We start from the raw sequence: 14947 nt of genomic DNA on the forward strand, positions 1-14947 counted from the left end.
TAATAGCTTCCAATGAAATTGCTTACTTGATTCCCCTATACAAAACGAGAAATGTTTTTAATAAGAAGCTAAATAAAGACAAGATGGTATAGGAGAAAGCATATGTGGTTTTAAGGGACTTGAGTTTGAATTTGGATTCTTCTATTGACTCTTTGAATGATACATTCAGAGATATACAAGGTGAAAAGTTTGAACTAAAAGATTTCTAAAAGATCTCTTTTCAGTTCCAAATATATTATCCACTTATTAAGTGATTACTAGAATACCAAACTGTCATACTTGCAGCACAAGATAAAAAGGTTGACCAATAGTAACATGAGCCTTCTCTGGATTAAATTTTCTTTAGGCTAATGTATAATAACAAATGGTTTTATTCTACATATATTCTCAGGGAATTCCACAATTCTACATAAGTTCTTTCCATATAAAATCTGAGTTAACACTTCTTTCTGAAGAAATCAAAAGAAAATTTGTCTGACTGCTATTATCACTCAATGAATTTTAGTGTTGCTGTGTCAAGATTCAGTCTTAAGAATAGTAAGCTCTAGATGTTAATGTTTATTTAATATTCACTAGCTTTCTCAAGGAACTAGCCCAAGGAGATGTTAAAATTATATGATCCAAATTGATAATAGAAAGCTAAGAAAAAAAGCTTATTTGCTAAAGCAATTATTGGTTTTAGTAAAAGAAAATGCTGAAATAATAAAAAAATTCCTTACCTTTTTATATGGGGAAATGCTAATTTAATTACCATATATTTTCCCCACTAAAAATTATTAAAGTAATGGGTAGTGAAAAGAAAAGTCATGTGGAATGATGACTACTTTATATATTCAGATGAAACCCACTAATTTAGAAAATGTGATTTCTTTAAGTAATTTTCAAAACTGTGCTCTTAATGGATCAAACAAATGAGTCCTTTAAAATATAGGTAACATTTCTTTTAATGCTATGAACCAACTATTATTGATCGAAAATCACGTGAAAGAATCATAGTTGGAAAGGAGCAGAGAACCCATTTAATCCATTTCCTACCTAAGGAATTACTCCCCTCCACAACATCATCAGCAAATGGTTATTAGTCTTGTCTGAACAAAACAAGTGACATTTAAGGGTCAAGTTGAGAGGAGTTCTAAATGCAAGAGGGGAAAGGAAAAGATTGCCTGCTACATGCCAGGCACTGTGCCAACTGCCTTTTGCAAATATTATTTCATTGACCCTTACCGGAACTCTCTGAGGTAGATATTACTTATTTTCTACACTTTACAGATGAGAGAACTGAGGCAAACATATTTTAAGTGATGTGTGCAGGATCAAACAATAGCTAGTAAGGGTCTGAAGAAAATATTTTTCAAGTTTTCCTGACTCCAGGGTCAACCCTCTATCCACTGTGCTACCATCAATTCTCAATTAAGATTTTTTTCATTATACTAAAACAGTTATCTACCTTTTTTTTTAATTTCATCTATTGGTTCCAGTTTTCTCCATAAAAAGCCAAGAGTAAAAATAATAAGTCTTTCACATCATGAACCCATAAATATTCAAGTCCTTATTTCCCTACTCCCAACACAAATTCTTCTACAAGATAAAATATTTCTGTGTGCTTTAACCATTCTATTGACATGGTTTCAGATTCATTCACCATCTCCATTGTTTTCCTCTGGACACACACTATAAGTTCTCAATACTTTGATGGACCTGTGACCTCCTGTGATCCTCATGGTGTAACTTATCCATGACTTCTCTTATGAGACTCTTGTATATATACTTCTATACATTTTCTACTAATGAAACTAAGGGGAATCTATTCAATATGCTAACTGCCTAGAGCTCATTCCTCACTCCATGACCAATTGGCTTACTGTCATATATCCCCTTGATGTCATTTTGACACCACTTCTTTTCAGCAACCCTTCACAGGAAACAAAGTGTGTTAAAATATACATATGACCTTGTATTCTCTATATCTAAACTGTACTTGAAGCCTTTGAGCATTACCGAACTTTTCAAATCTTGTGTTATACCTTGAAAGTCTTTGAGAACCCAGAGTGGACTTTAATACCACCATGAGGTATCTAAAATTTTGTAGGATTCAGTTTGTCGAGATCCTTGTAGGGGGTAGGTAGGTGGCTCAGTCGATTGAGATTCAGGCCAAGAGACAGGAGGTCCTGGGTTCAAATCTGGACTTAGAAACTTCTCAGCCCTATGACTCTGGGGCAAGTAAGTCACTTAACCCCCATTGCCTAGCCCTTACCATGCTTCTGCCTTGGAAGCATTACACAGTATTGATTCTAAGACGAAGGGTAAGGATTTGACTTTTTAAAAGATACTACCTAAAATGTCAGGCAGATTTGAAATATAACACATTTAGTCAGTTTATGAGCAGGGCAGCATTTTCCACAAATCTCCCAAGTCCATCCTCCATTCAACAAAGTGATTTCCTAAAGCATGAGTCTAACCAATTCTGCTCCCTTAACAAACTCCAGTGGCTCATTATCATCTCTAAGTTTAAAATACAAAATATCTCCTCTTTGGCATCCAAAATCCTTCATAATCTGAATCCCCCCATACACACATTTCCAGTCTTCTTATCCCTACAGTCCTCTCCCCCTCCCCCATTTATTCTTCAGTCCAGTGACACTGACCTCTTTGAAGTTCTTCAAACAAGATACTATATCTCATTACTCCAGGCATTTTAATGGTTGTCCCCCATACCAGAAAGGTTTTCCTCATCTGTATCTCCTGGCTTCCTTCAAGTTCTAACAAAAATCTTACTTTCTACATGTATCTTTTCCTGATCTTAATTCTAGTGCTCTCCCGCCCTTCAGTAGATTATTTCCTGTGGATTCTCTATATAGTTTGTCTGTGCAGTTGTTTGCATGTCAACTCCCCCAATTAGATTGTGAGCTTCTCAAAGTCAATAGCTATCTTTTGATATTCTTTATATCACTAAGCAAAATGCATAGTAGCCATTTAATAAATTCTTTTAGTTGACTGATTGACTTATTGGCAGGGTATGGGGGGAGGCACTATCAAATCCCTTATTTGAATACTATACCTCTATTAAGACTGCCTAAGATTACATTAGCCTGTTACGTTATCACATCAATATTTTTATTTATAGGCTTTGTAAGCCCATTAAACTTTAACATATTTTAAGCTTTTTTTATCCTAGCCCTATCATTTCAAATTACTCAGATTATTTAAATATTTGAAAATAAACATATGAAATTCAAAATTACTTATCTCAGCATGTATAGTTAATATCTTGGGAAATAAGTCTAAAGAACATTTTATAATTCATTTATTTGATTTGTAAAAAATAAAAGCTAATTTATTCCTGGTAGATTGTTATTTATTATTAAATTTAGACCTGTATAAGTAGTTAACTAAAACTATCTGAAAGTGATATAGTGAAACATATATAGATGATACATTTAAATACTTACTCCTAAAACATTGTAGACTGAAATATTAATTTCTCAGATAAAACTGTCTTTGTTCTGCCTGAGTTCAGAATTTCAGGGGCAGTAGTAAAAGGTAAAATAGATTTACAATTAACTAGGAATTTAACATAGAAAAAGAAAAAAGCATGCTTTTTGAAATTATTCTGAAAATATCCAAAGATTTTAAATCAGTAGCACCTCCTTTCAATTTTGTTAATCATTTTAATATTTATCCCCAAAATAGATTTTCTTAAACAAATTTGAACAGAACTATAAATCCATCTGTCTTCAAGTGTTTACAGGTACAATAGTGTCAGGACAGGACATCCTTTTAACTCCCTTTTCCTTAAGTCAAAGCTTTTATTTCTTTATTTTCATTAGAATTTCCTTCCTCTTTGCTTCTTGTTATTCAGATTATAATCCACTTTCTTTCCACTGACTAATCTGAATCAAAGTATATCTCTATTTCCTTGAATGCCTTGAAATTTCACTCTATTCCCTTAAAATATGTCACTATACATTTTTAAAAATAAAATCACAAGAAATTGAGAAGTGGAAACTAAAGGCTCAGGAAATGAAAAGAAAAATCTGCTCATTGTCCTACTAGGAATAAGTAGGGAAGCTGAAAATTCATTCCAGGTTTCCCTAGCTTCAGCCCTCTTTACATTGTACCACATGGCCTATTACTCCAGAGACGTAATAAACTGTTTATTTGCCTTGTTTGTTAAAATCCACTCTAGTACCACTTATTTTGAGGATTATGTGTAGGGATACTTTGAAGACATATAAATAATCTAATTAGTCAGGTCATTGGGAAAGATGTCCAAGATTTTGAAAGTCTGTGAAATATATATCATTCGACAATTGACCATGTCATACTTCTAAGAAGGTTTCAGGTAATAAACAAATCAGCAGTTTAAGAGTACTATAGCTTTATAAACTTTATCTATTTGTTCCTCCTTCAAGGTAAAAGGACCCCCTTATATTCCATAGAGCCTATTTGGTGAAAATATGCATTGAAATAAACAGGAAAACAAAAAGTAGCTCATTTTTTTGTTTGCAGTTTTGAATGCAAAATTGCTTATATTTCCTAGCTCAGACCTAATGGCATCTGCCCTGATGGGTTGGGCAGTAGCAGATATCTCTAGGAAGCTCTCTGTTATTTACTGTGCTGCCTAGCTCTTCTCATTTTTGCCTCCATTCAGGAGATGATTATCCTTATGAATATTTTCAGAATAGGAATCTCTGTAAATCTTGAGTCAGATTCTTTAGCTATTTTAATTAATTACATCATATATATGATCTTATCAAGAAATCCTCATTCTCTTTCCAGGAAGTTATGCTTTTTTATCCTCAGAAAAAAGTTTCCACAGCATGACTTTCTACTGCCAATAGCACTTTTAAAAGAGAGTTGAGACTGGTAAGTCTAGAAATTAAAAAAAAAAAAGGCATGATAGTGATAAAATGTAGTCAGTCATGAACAAATTTGTTCATTTTTCAAGCAACTCCACTTGGTCAACAACCTTCAAGAGAGGTTGTGACCCAAAATTTTGTCACTTTTTGGCCAACCAGATAATAAGTCTCTCTTCTTCTCTCCCCCTGGCCCTACTTAAAAAGCAGCTACCCCACAAGTGAGCATCTTTTCAATGTAGCTTGGCCCTCCTCTCCCATCTTAGCAGCATCTTTCCCAGTACTACTCTAATGGTGATAGACTCTACCTCTAGGTGTTGGTATCTTAGGAGACTCTGTCTCTTGCAGACAGTATGCTTGTCTTCCAGAGTCTTTCCTTTCTCTTAACACTGAAGTTGTTTTAAAAAAAGTTGAGTGAGAAAATATTTCATGATGCTTGCTTGTGGTAACAAAATCCCTGGTTAGGGTACTGATTCTCATTCTGAAGGCTATTTTATGAAATTTCTAAGCAATTTATCTAACAGATACTCAAAGCCTTAAAATAGGAATCAGAAGAAAGACAACTCCCAGTCTTATTTTTAAAAGCTAAAACTAACTATATGATTTTGGGCAAATCACTTATGTCTCTTCATCCTTTTGTCAAATAAAGATAATACTATTTGTCTTATTGACATCACCTAGTGTTGTCTAAACAAAATGAAGTAATATATACATATGTATGTATATTTAATACCAGAAGGATTAAAATTGAAGAATACCTCTTAAAAACCAGTTGATACTGTATATATTTTGTCATTTGAAGTATGTATTTTTCTCCATGAGGCAAAGAAAAAAAATAATAACATTGAAAATTTTTTTTCAAATTAAAATTGTATTATCTTACATAAATGGATATACCTGACTCTTTACTTTCTTCTTTTTTTGCTTCTTCTATTTGCTAAAGAGCACATAGAATACATATGATGATGATTTATATATTTGTATGCTTCAACAAGCTTAAAATATTGTTACTACTAGAAGAGTAACAATGAATTTCAGACTGTATCCCATCATTTTATCTCTCTGTCCTTCCCTTCTCAAATGAGGACTTGATCTCATCATTCACCAAAAAGAAAATTTAGGCAATTCACTCAGAAATCTTCCTTATCCCTTCCTGCTCATGTCACATTATTCAGACGATTCTGTCCAATATATCTTTCTTTAGAAGTCTCTTTAGAACAGTGGTTCTCAACCTTTCTAATGCTGTGACCCCGCAATACAGTTCCTCATGTTTCAGTGACCCCAAACCAAAAAATTATTTTGGTGGCTACTTCAAAACTGTAATTTTGCTACAGTTATGATTCGGAATGTCAATACCTGATATGCATTATGTATTCTCATTGCTACAAATTGAGAGATTAAGAACCGCTGCTTTAGAAGATGAAGATGTGGCCATTCTTTCTAAGAATAATCACTCTATATGCATCCCCATCCACTCCCATCTCCTCCAGCAGACTCTTATGATTTCCAATTTACCTCTAATGTCTAATTTTTCCCTCAACTATTCCCAAGTTTCATTTATAAACACACGCACATGCACACACAGACACAGACAGACACACACACACACCACTCACTTGATTTTACTTTTATTATTTGCTTTGTTCACCCTTTCTTTTTCCCCTTGTGGTTAACCTGTTTGAGAAAGGAAACTAATGCTCTGTGCAACCATACCCTTTCTTATCACTGTCTTTCCACCATTCTGCTATCTGACTTCAAATTCTATCATCTAACTGAAACTGCCCAGTCCAGTATTACCAAAGATTTCTTAATTGCCATATTCAGCAGCCTTTTCCTAGCCTTTGTCCTTCTTGACCTTGGTTGTATTTTAACACTTTTGATCATTTTAAAAAATCACTTGGTATCCTCAACAACGACTTTCATTGTCAGCATGCTCATGTGCACTTTTCATAAATCCATTAACATTAAAATGAAATGGCCAATCCTACTGGGAACTGTAAATCAATTTTAAAAAATAAGTTCTACCTCACAGAATTCATTCAGATTTTCCTTTCTTCCATTTAGTCAGTTCAGCTAAGCCATGATTCTTTCTGACTTTGGAAAGAAGTGCCCAGTGAATAAGACTGTGAAATGTTAGCAAAGGCTTAGCTGTACACTTTCCAAAAGCTCTCTTCTCTTAAGCACATTGTAATATTATTTTGGCTCTAACATGGAATGTTTGTAAGAGTCTGATGACATAATGTAAATATTCACACAGAATCCAAAGAAAAGGTCATCAAGGCATTTAAAAATGCTTATTTTTCCAGGGTCCTGATCACTGCCTCTAGTTCTCCAAGTACTGCTACCTAGGAGAATCTGAAGACTATGAAATGCTTATAGGTTGTCTCTCTAGGTGCCTTACATAATTATTTTCCAGATAAATCAGAAGTGATTATAATTTTCCACCCACCCTCTTATCCTCCATAGTACTCTCTGGCAAAAGACAACATCAAGGCATCAATTTTTATCTTGTTTAGAAACCTCTTTTCAAAACTTACATGTAAATGTATGGTTAAATCATATATTCTAATTCAAAGTAAATTTTCTTTGATAGAAACAATATTTTGAGAATGAAAAAGCATAAGGTTAATAGTACATAAAAACAAACAGTATTGGATTGAAACCCTTAGTTTATGTTTCCAGCTTGTGTGTCAGAAAGGATAAACCACTCAAAAATGACACAGATGACTTCAACAATGTACAGATTAGCTTTGTTATTGTATCTGAGCAGCTAAGTCAAATTCTTTTTAAATCCACCTTCACTTTGCTATTGAAACAGAACAAATGAATGGAAATATTATTAACCAAAACCTTAGTTCAAGTAGAAATTTCAGGGAACATTGTCATTAAATGCACAAAGAACATTTTTACAGATACCTTCTGAGATCTCAGTATAGCTGCATCAATCTCTTCAACCTTCTGAGCTAAGGTATCATTTACTAATTTGTAGCGCTCACTGTCCTCCGTCACCATTTTGTCCAGTCCTTCCCTTGCTCTCCAGGGAACCAGTTCCAACAGAGCACTGCTGACTTCATTGAGGACATCTACTAAGTGTTTGTTGCTCTTGGATTCTTTTTTCAATTCCTGAAAAGGGAATTTAAGCTAAATATACAAATATTTGGCCTAAACACACATAGCTCCCACATTTTTCCATTCTGTTCTATGAAACTGAAGAATTTGGGTTACATCTGGCCCCCCTTTGATTTAACTTCAGAAACTGAAAATCAGATTTCTTCTAATTAAATATATTCCTTTTGTCAGCACTGCATCCTTTAATTCTTAAAGATTCCAAGATGTCAGTATTTAACTTAGGAACCCAAAAGAAGCAAACTGGCATACTGGAAGTCTATTTCTCCAAAAGCTGATCTGACAAGTTAAGAAAAAAAACTGGTGCCCAATTAAATAATCCTCTGGGATGATCAGCATTTATCCAACAATCCAATCATTCATATAAAATCATATTCATGCAAAAACTATTATGCTTTGCCTTCTTTCTACCTAAATGAGAACACACTTCAGGAGTGGGGGAAAAAATCAGAGCCAGCATCTTTGAAAAGATCTAACAGAAATCTATATATGATTGGGAATATTCTTAAGAGTTCACCAAAGGCATTTTTATTAGCCTCATATTAAGTGTTTGGGGTTTTTAAATGCTTTTTTAAATACTCAGATTAACAGTATTTTATTTTGTTTTGTATATAGGGCATTAATAGAAATCTCACAAAACAAATTGGTAACTCTTTTTGAAGTCTTGTCAGTGTAGAACATCTTACTGCATAGGCAAAGCATATAAGTCTCTTTCTCTTGTACTATTAGTAAATATCCCCAATCTTTGAAGTTTTCTGCATGATTCTAGAAAGAACTATCCTAATCTTAGACCTCTGAAAGTTTAGACAAGTTGGCCTTCTGCCAATTCATGCATTTTTCTTTCTAGGAGTCATATCACCAACTAAGCCAGATAACTATTATTTCATTATTAAGCAAATATAAAAAAGATAACAAACAAAAAAATATGAATTAAACATACTTTTTGTCTTTCTTGTGCTCGGCCTAATGCTTCTCCCTTCAGGTCCTGTGTTTCATATGATAGTAATTCCAACTCCACTTTGTCAAGCCATGCACAAAGATTTTCATGGGTGGACTGTAGCTGTCCTGAAAGCTGCAGGGCCTTCTCCAAAGTCTTAGCTACATCAGAACTCAATTCATTTATATCTTTGTACCTTGCTTTAATGCCTTCCAATTTATCTTGAATTATTAAGACTTCATCACCTAAAAATTAAAAGGCTTATTAATTCTAGTAAAACAAAACTTTTGAAAAGGTTCTTCTTCCAAGGTCTTCTGGTATTGGTGAAAAGTACTAGGCAGGTTTTTTTCTTTCTTTCTACTGAAGATATATATTAGTTTAAGCCAAATATTAAATTCCTTTAAATGCAATATTTTCTAAGAGAACAAATGACTCATTCAAAATCCAAATACCAAAGCAGTTAGGGACTAATAGGTGAAATAAAAATCTTTGAACCAGAAAGAACTTGTGTTAAAAGCTAACTTTTCTATAACCAAATACAAGTTTATATTTTAATACAATACTATAACCAAATTCAAATTTATATTTTAATACAATACTATCAACTCATTGAACTACATCTGTGTAATTTTCCATTTAGGATTCATGTATATATTAATAACATTATTCTAGCTTTTATTGATCAACTGACTTCAACAAAGTATTTGTCTTAGAACTAAACTAAAAAAAAAAAAAACAACACTATACTCTACCCTATGCTCTAGACTTCACAATAGGTAAAGGAATCCAACCTGGTACTGGACTTCTATGACAATTCTGACAAAAATAACTATATCCTGAATAATATATACAACTTGTCATTGAGAACTAAAGAGAGATGAAAAGAATCAAAATGAGATCACATTCCAAAAACCCTTCAATAATCTTTAAAGAATTCACCACAAAAATAGGGAGGAGGAGTGGGTCCAGTAACACAAAGCTAATCTCTTTTTTCCTCAAGTCCTTTACTGACCCATGGAAATATAATAGCCGCATTCTTGTTTTGCTTCTTTAAAGTTCTCACCTGTTGTTTGTTTCAGGAGCTCTAAACCATTCTGCAATGCCTGATCAACATTTTGTTTCCTGAGTAGTATGTCCTCTTGTAGAGCCTAAAGACAGGTAAGTAGCATTTATTTGGGCAAAAATTTAAATCCAAAATGAACCTTAGTTTCTCTCAGAGAACTAGAAAAATATTTCACACATTTAAAGAATAAAATTCATGATGGTGGCTTATTTTCCTCTTCTTTCATGACTATTTTCATTGGTACAGAATAATCCACTTTAAGCAACACTCCACTCTATTCCATAATTTGTTATAGTCTCTTTTTATTCAACTCATATTCACTGCAATGACTAATAATCATATGCAGTGTGCACATATATTCATAAATATATGTATCTATATGTCAATATGTTCAAAAGAATCAGAAAGAAACATAAAGTAACAGAAAGAATGGAAACAGAGAAAACTAAATGAATTAATAAAGAAAAAAAAAGAAACGAAAATACCAGAAGTTCAGATTGTTGCTTTGATAGCCCATCAGTGTTGTAATCTTGGACTGACAATTTGCTGAGTTTGTCATGAACTTCATTCAGCCATGTTATCAATTCCACTTCATCTTCACCAAAAATCTGAGCATTACAAAATGCCTGTTGGAGCAGCTTAGACCTGCTGTGACTTTTTTCTTGAATCTCAACGTATGAAACTTGAAAGGAGTCTAGTTTTTCCTGCAACATATCTTTATCCTCCCTGGAGCTCAAAATCTTTAAAGATTGGCCAATGCTAACAGCCTGTTGTATAGTTTTACTGTGACTGATGATGTCTTCTTCTATGGCCTATGTGAAGTTAAAAAAAAAAAGAAAATGGAGATAACAAAAAATGCACAAAAATGAAAATAAATGTAACCAAATAATAAAATGTTTATTAAGTTTTGCACAAAACATATAATAAAATCAAATAATCATTAAGTATTTGTAGCTATGTGGACTTAATTCTTACCACTCTGCTTATGACTAGCTTTCACTATCATGCTTTAAAAGATGCCTTCTCAACCTGAATGTTCCCTCTTAGTTCCAGTAGCTCCCTTCTCTGGTGAGTTCCTCACAGAAAGCTTCACGTTGAGGACACCTTTGAGCTGGACATCTTTTATTTATTTCCTACCTCCGGTGGCTTTTCACTCTCTGGACCCTCCATGAAGGCAGCTTCTACCACACACTGCTTTTTAGCTCTCCTTTGTCTTCCCATATTTGAATGTAAACCCTTTAAGGCAGGAGCTGTCATCTTTTTGCTGGAACTCATACTACCAGTGCTTAGCACAGTGTCTGGCTCAGAGTAATCACTAAATAAATGCTATTTTATTTTCCTAGGCTGGGCAATCCAGATACAAAGATTTTTAAGTGCCTGCCTTAAAGAAACTTACATTCTACCGGGTTATGCAAAATATACAAAGGCAAGTAAATATCAGAAAAACTGAAAAAGAGAGAGAACACTTAAGAACTAGGGGAATTCCCTTTGGGAGGTTTCCCAAGGAAGGCAGCATCCTCCAGTAATGGGAACAGAGTACATAAAAGCATGGAGGTAGATGCTGATGCTTTAGTTCAGTGGTAAATAAGCCAAGCATATGTGAAGGGCAATAATGTGAATTAAGTAGGAGTTAAATTGCAATGGTCTGATTTAAACAGCAAGCAGAGGAGTGTATAGTTTATCCCAGAGACAACAGACAAGATTTTTGAGTAGAAGAGTGACAAGCTAAGGCCCTGCTTTAGAGTAAGACCATTTTGGTAGTTGCATGGAGGGTAAATCAAACTGGAAAAAGATTCGAGAGCAATAGTCCAAGCAGGAGGTGGTTAATGTCTGAATAAGCAAGAAAGAAAAAAAAAGATTTTAACATTCTAAAGGATGCCAAGGTTGGAAGAACAGGGCTTGGAAAATAATGAGATCAATAAATGATACAGTTGATCAATATATGCTGGGTTCTTTAGTGTCTTAAAAACAGAAAGAAAGATGAAAACGTATTCCTATTACTGGGTGGTTTCTTTCTTACTTTGTGCTGAGCAATCTGTTCCTGGAGCTTAGAAGCTTGGGTTCCTATGGGTTCCCAATTTGTAAGCTTCTTTTCAGTGCTTGTGAGCCACTCAGTCAATGGTTCTAAAGTTTCATGAAATTGTTGTGCTACCACGGAGATCCCTTCCAACTGACGATTCCTACAAAAATGCCAAGCGAGGTTAAGGTCATGCTTTGATGAAGTCTGTATTGGCAGTCTCAAAGAAAATTTTCAGTCATGAAATGAAAATTCAGTATAAACCAAGCCAAATATAAGCCAAATAACAAAGCCTACCCTTTGTGACTCTTGTACAAGTGTTATACAGGAATTCACATGAGCCTAAAATAAATCTGAAATTAAATATTCCAAGAACAACATATATCAATTCCTCTATATCAACAAATTAAGGGGGAAACACAATTATCTGAATTTCATTCAAGCTTCAAATGAGTGATAAACTTTTATTTCAAATGGCTAGAGCATTTATTGGCCTTCAGTCAGATACGAAACCTCATTCATTCATTCATTCAACAACCATTTATTGAATACTTACTGTGTATAATTTCTTAAAGATTTACAGAAAATGGCAAATGACACCTCATGTTAAAATAGACAACTTTTTTTTAAAAAGGGACAATGAGAGAATAGGATAGAAATATCAAATTTGGACATTTTTGAAGTTGTAAATGTACACATGGTTTTCATTTGAAAAATCAAGCATTTAGCTCAATTTTTAAATAAAATCTTCAGTTTTTTTCCCCAATAAAGAAAAATTAACAATGAAAGATAGGGTATACTACCCAAATTTAAAGCAATCATAATTTGAATTCTGATGAGCATTTAAAGAATTCTTTGTGGTACACTTTTAAATTCGGCTTGAGGTTATGGTGTATCTGTACTTGTTATGACAGAATACATCCATGTTGATTAAAAGCCCTGTCCCATTCTAACCTAAAGTCTTACCAAAAGTAAATTAATTTCACTGGCATATGGAGAATTGACAGAAATTAATCTCAGTGGTTTAGTTCACATTCTCTTAAATATTTCTGCCTAGGACTACTTTTCATACTGATAATTCTTTTGTAATCTTCAGGGAATTATATATATAGGATGAAAAACTAGTCCTCAAATGGCTCAAAAGCAAGTTTGAAATAAATATTGAGAAATAGGGGGCAGCTCAGTGGATTGAGAGGCAGACTTTGAGACAGGAGGTCCTGGGTTCAAATCTGACCTTAGATACTTCCTAGCTGCATGACACTGGACAAGTCACTAATACCCAATAGACTAGCCCCTACCACTTCTCTGTCTTGGAACCAATAGAGTGTATTGATTCTAAGATACAAATAGGACATTAGAAAAATCTAATTAAAATTTTTGGTTTTTTTTAATGTATCATCTGTCAAACCTATTTTTGAAAGTAATGTGTTTTGCCACTTGAAAAAATACATTTTGCTTTTCAATTGCAAAAATAATACTACTGCCTACTTCTGCATTTTTGGTTTCCTTCTCCATGCTCCTTCATTTTTGCATATTCAAAATTGAAAGTATTATCTTGACTTCCAGATAATTTGCATTTATGTTTATAAAAGCTGATTGATTTATAATTTCACATATTTGTAAACAGACATCTAAAAGTTTGAGGCATACTGGGTTAATCAAACCAAAAGCAGAAAAATAAAAGGATCTATATAATGACTTAGAAATAATTGTCACCAGATTGGGGAGACATTAAGGGAAAAAATATAGTGCTTAGGTGAAGCACATAGATGGAACTTGATGATGTAAGCTGATTGCCGGATGAAAAAGTATTGGAGATACCATGAAACAAATAAAAGCATGCCCAGAGGAAAAGATGTGAGTCAGTCACATAAGAGAAAAGGATGGACTACTACATATATATAATATGTACATACACACTGTTAGCCACATACTCGGAAGATAACCTAGAGGAAGACTTATAGGATGACCTAGATCAGAGTAGGCAGGTCTGAATGGACTGTTATCTGGGTTATTCATTGGAGTATGCTTATAAAAAATTACAAATCTACTGAATTACAGTAGAAAGTATTATTATTCTATAAAGAGCAACTATATTTTTTTGTTTGACTATGAAGTGTCACAAAGACAAATAAAAGCATATAATGGAAATGTAGAGCAATGGGAACATGACCCAGAAGAACTAAGGGAGTATCTGAGACTTTCAATGACCCTAAGTACTCTTCCCATAGTTCCTCTACCAATTCTAATGTCACATAATTTTAGATTAGCCATGACTTTCCACTCATATTCCTAGATATATGGTCAAAAAGTATGGCTTTAAGTAGGGATGGTGAGCAGAAAGGACTATGAATTAGAAGTTTGGAAGGATGCTTCCATTTTTCATTATTGCACTCATCTTCCTCTGCTTCCTCACAAATAGTACAAATAAATGGCTTCTTGAAATGGGATTACTTCTGGCTTTGTGATTGTTATATGACTAAAATAGGACCTATTTGAAGTAGAAAGGAAATGTTAGAGAAGAAAAAAGTGATGGGATAAGGTTTCTTAGGTCTGATATTTGCTACTTATATGACCTTGGATTAGCTATTTCACTACTCTGTGTGACTTCCCCCATATGAAAAATGGCAAATTATAAGAACATCAATCTTCCCTACATAGCAAGGATTTGGTGAGAAATTATTTTATAAATCACCAAAAAAAAGGTAAGATATTATGTATACAAAGGCCCCTTTTTCATCCTTCTAAATCTTCTATTGAGGAGTAGAGGGTTTCAGTAGTATCCCATTTCAGGAAAAATGGAGCTCAATACAGATCACTCATTCTTCAAATTCGAGAAATGGCTTTCACCCTAGAGAGCAAAATCCCATAGGTGTGCCTAAGCAGAAGAGAAAGAATTTTTTGACAATTCCTAAAGGTTTTTCAAAAGAACAGAAAGGGCCTCTTGG

The 14947-nt window shown here is 33.7% G+C and overlaps 1 protein-coding gene across 46 annotated transcripts in view; it reads right to left on the reverse strand.

Annotated features, from left to right (window-relative positions):
* Nucleotides 1-14947, reverse strand: part of DST (dystonin) — a 612681-nt gene that overhangs the window by 67133 nt on the left and 530601 nt on the right. For all 46 annotated transcript variants that reach the window (XM_056814337.1, XM_056814311.1, XM_056814295.1 and 43 more), the window contains 5 exons: nucleotides 12003-12162; nucleotides 10468-10794; nucleotides 9983-10067; nucleotides 8923-9164; nucleotides 7773-7979 (listed from right to left, as the gene is read on the reverse strand). In XM_056814337.1, the coding sequence (XP_056670315.1) occupies nucleotides 7773-7979; nucleotides 8923-9164; nucleotides 9983-10067; nucleotides 10468-10794; nucleotides 12003-12162 (1021 nt within the window). The remainder of the gene's footprint in view (nucleotides 1-7772; nucleotides 7980-8922; nucleotides 9165-9982; nucleotides 10068-10467; nucleotides 10795-12002; nucleotides 12163-14947) is intronic.

Source organism: Monodelphis domestica, chromosome 2 (genome assembly GCF_027887165.1).
Source record: "Monodelphis domestica isolate mMonDom1 chromosome 2, mMonDom1.pri, whole genome shotgun sequence".
Taxonomy (NCBI): Eukaryota; Metazoa; Chordata; class Mammalia; order Didelphimorphia; family Didelphidae; genus Monodelphis; species Monodelphis domestica.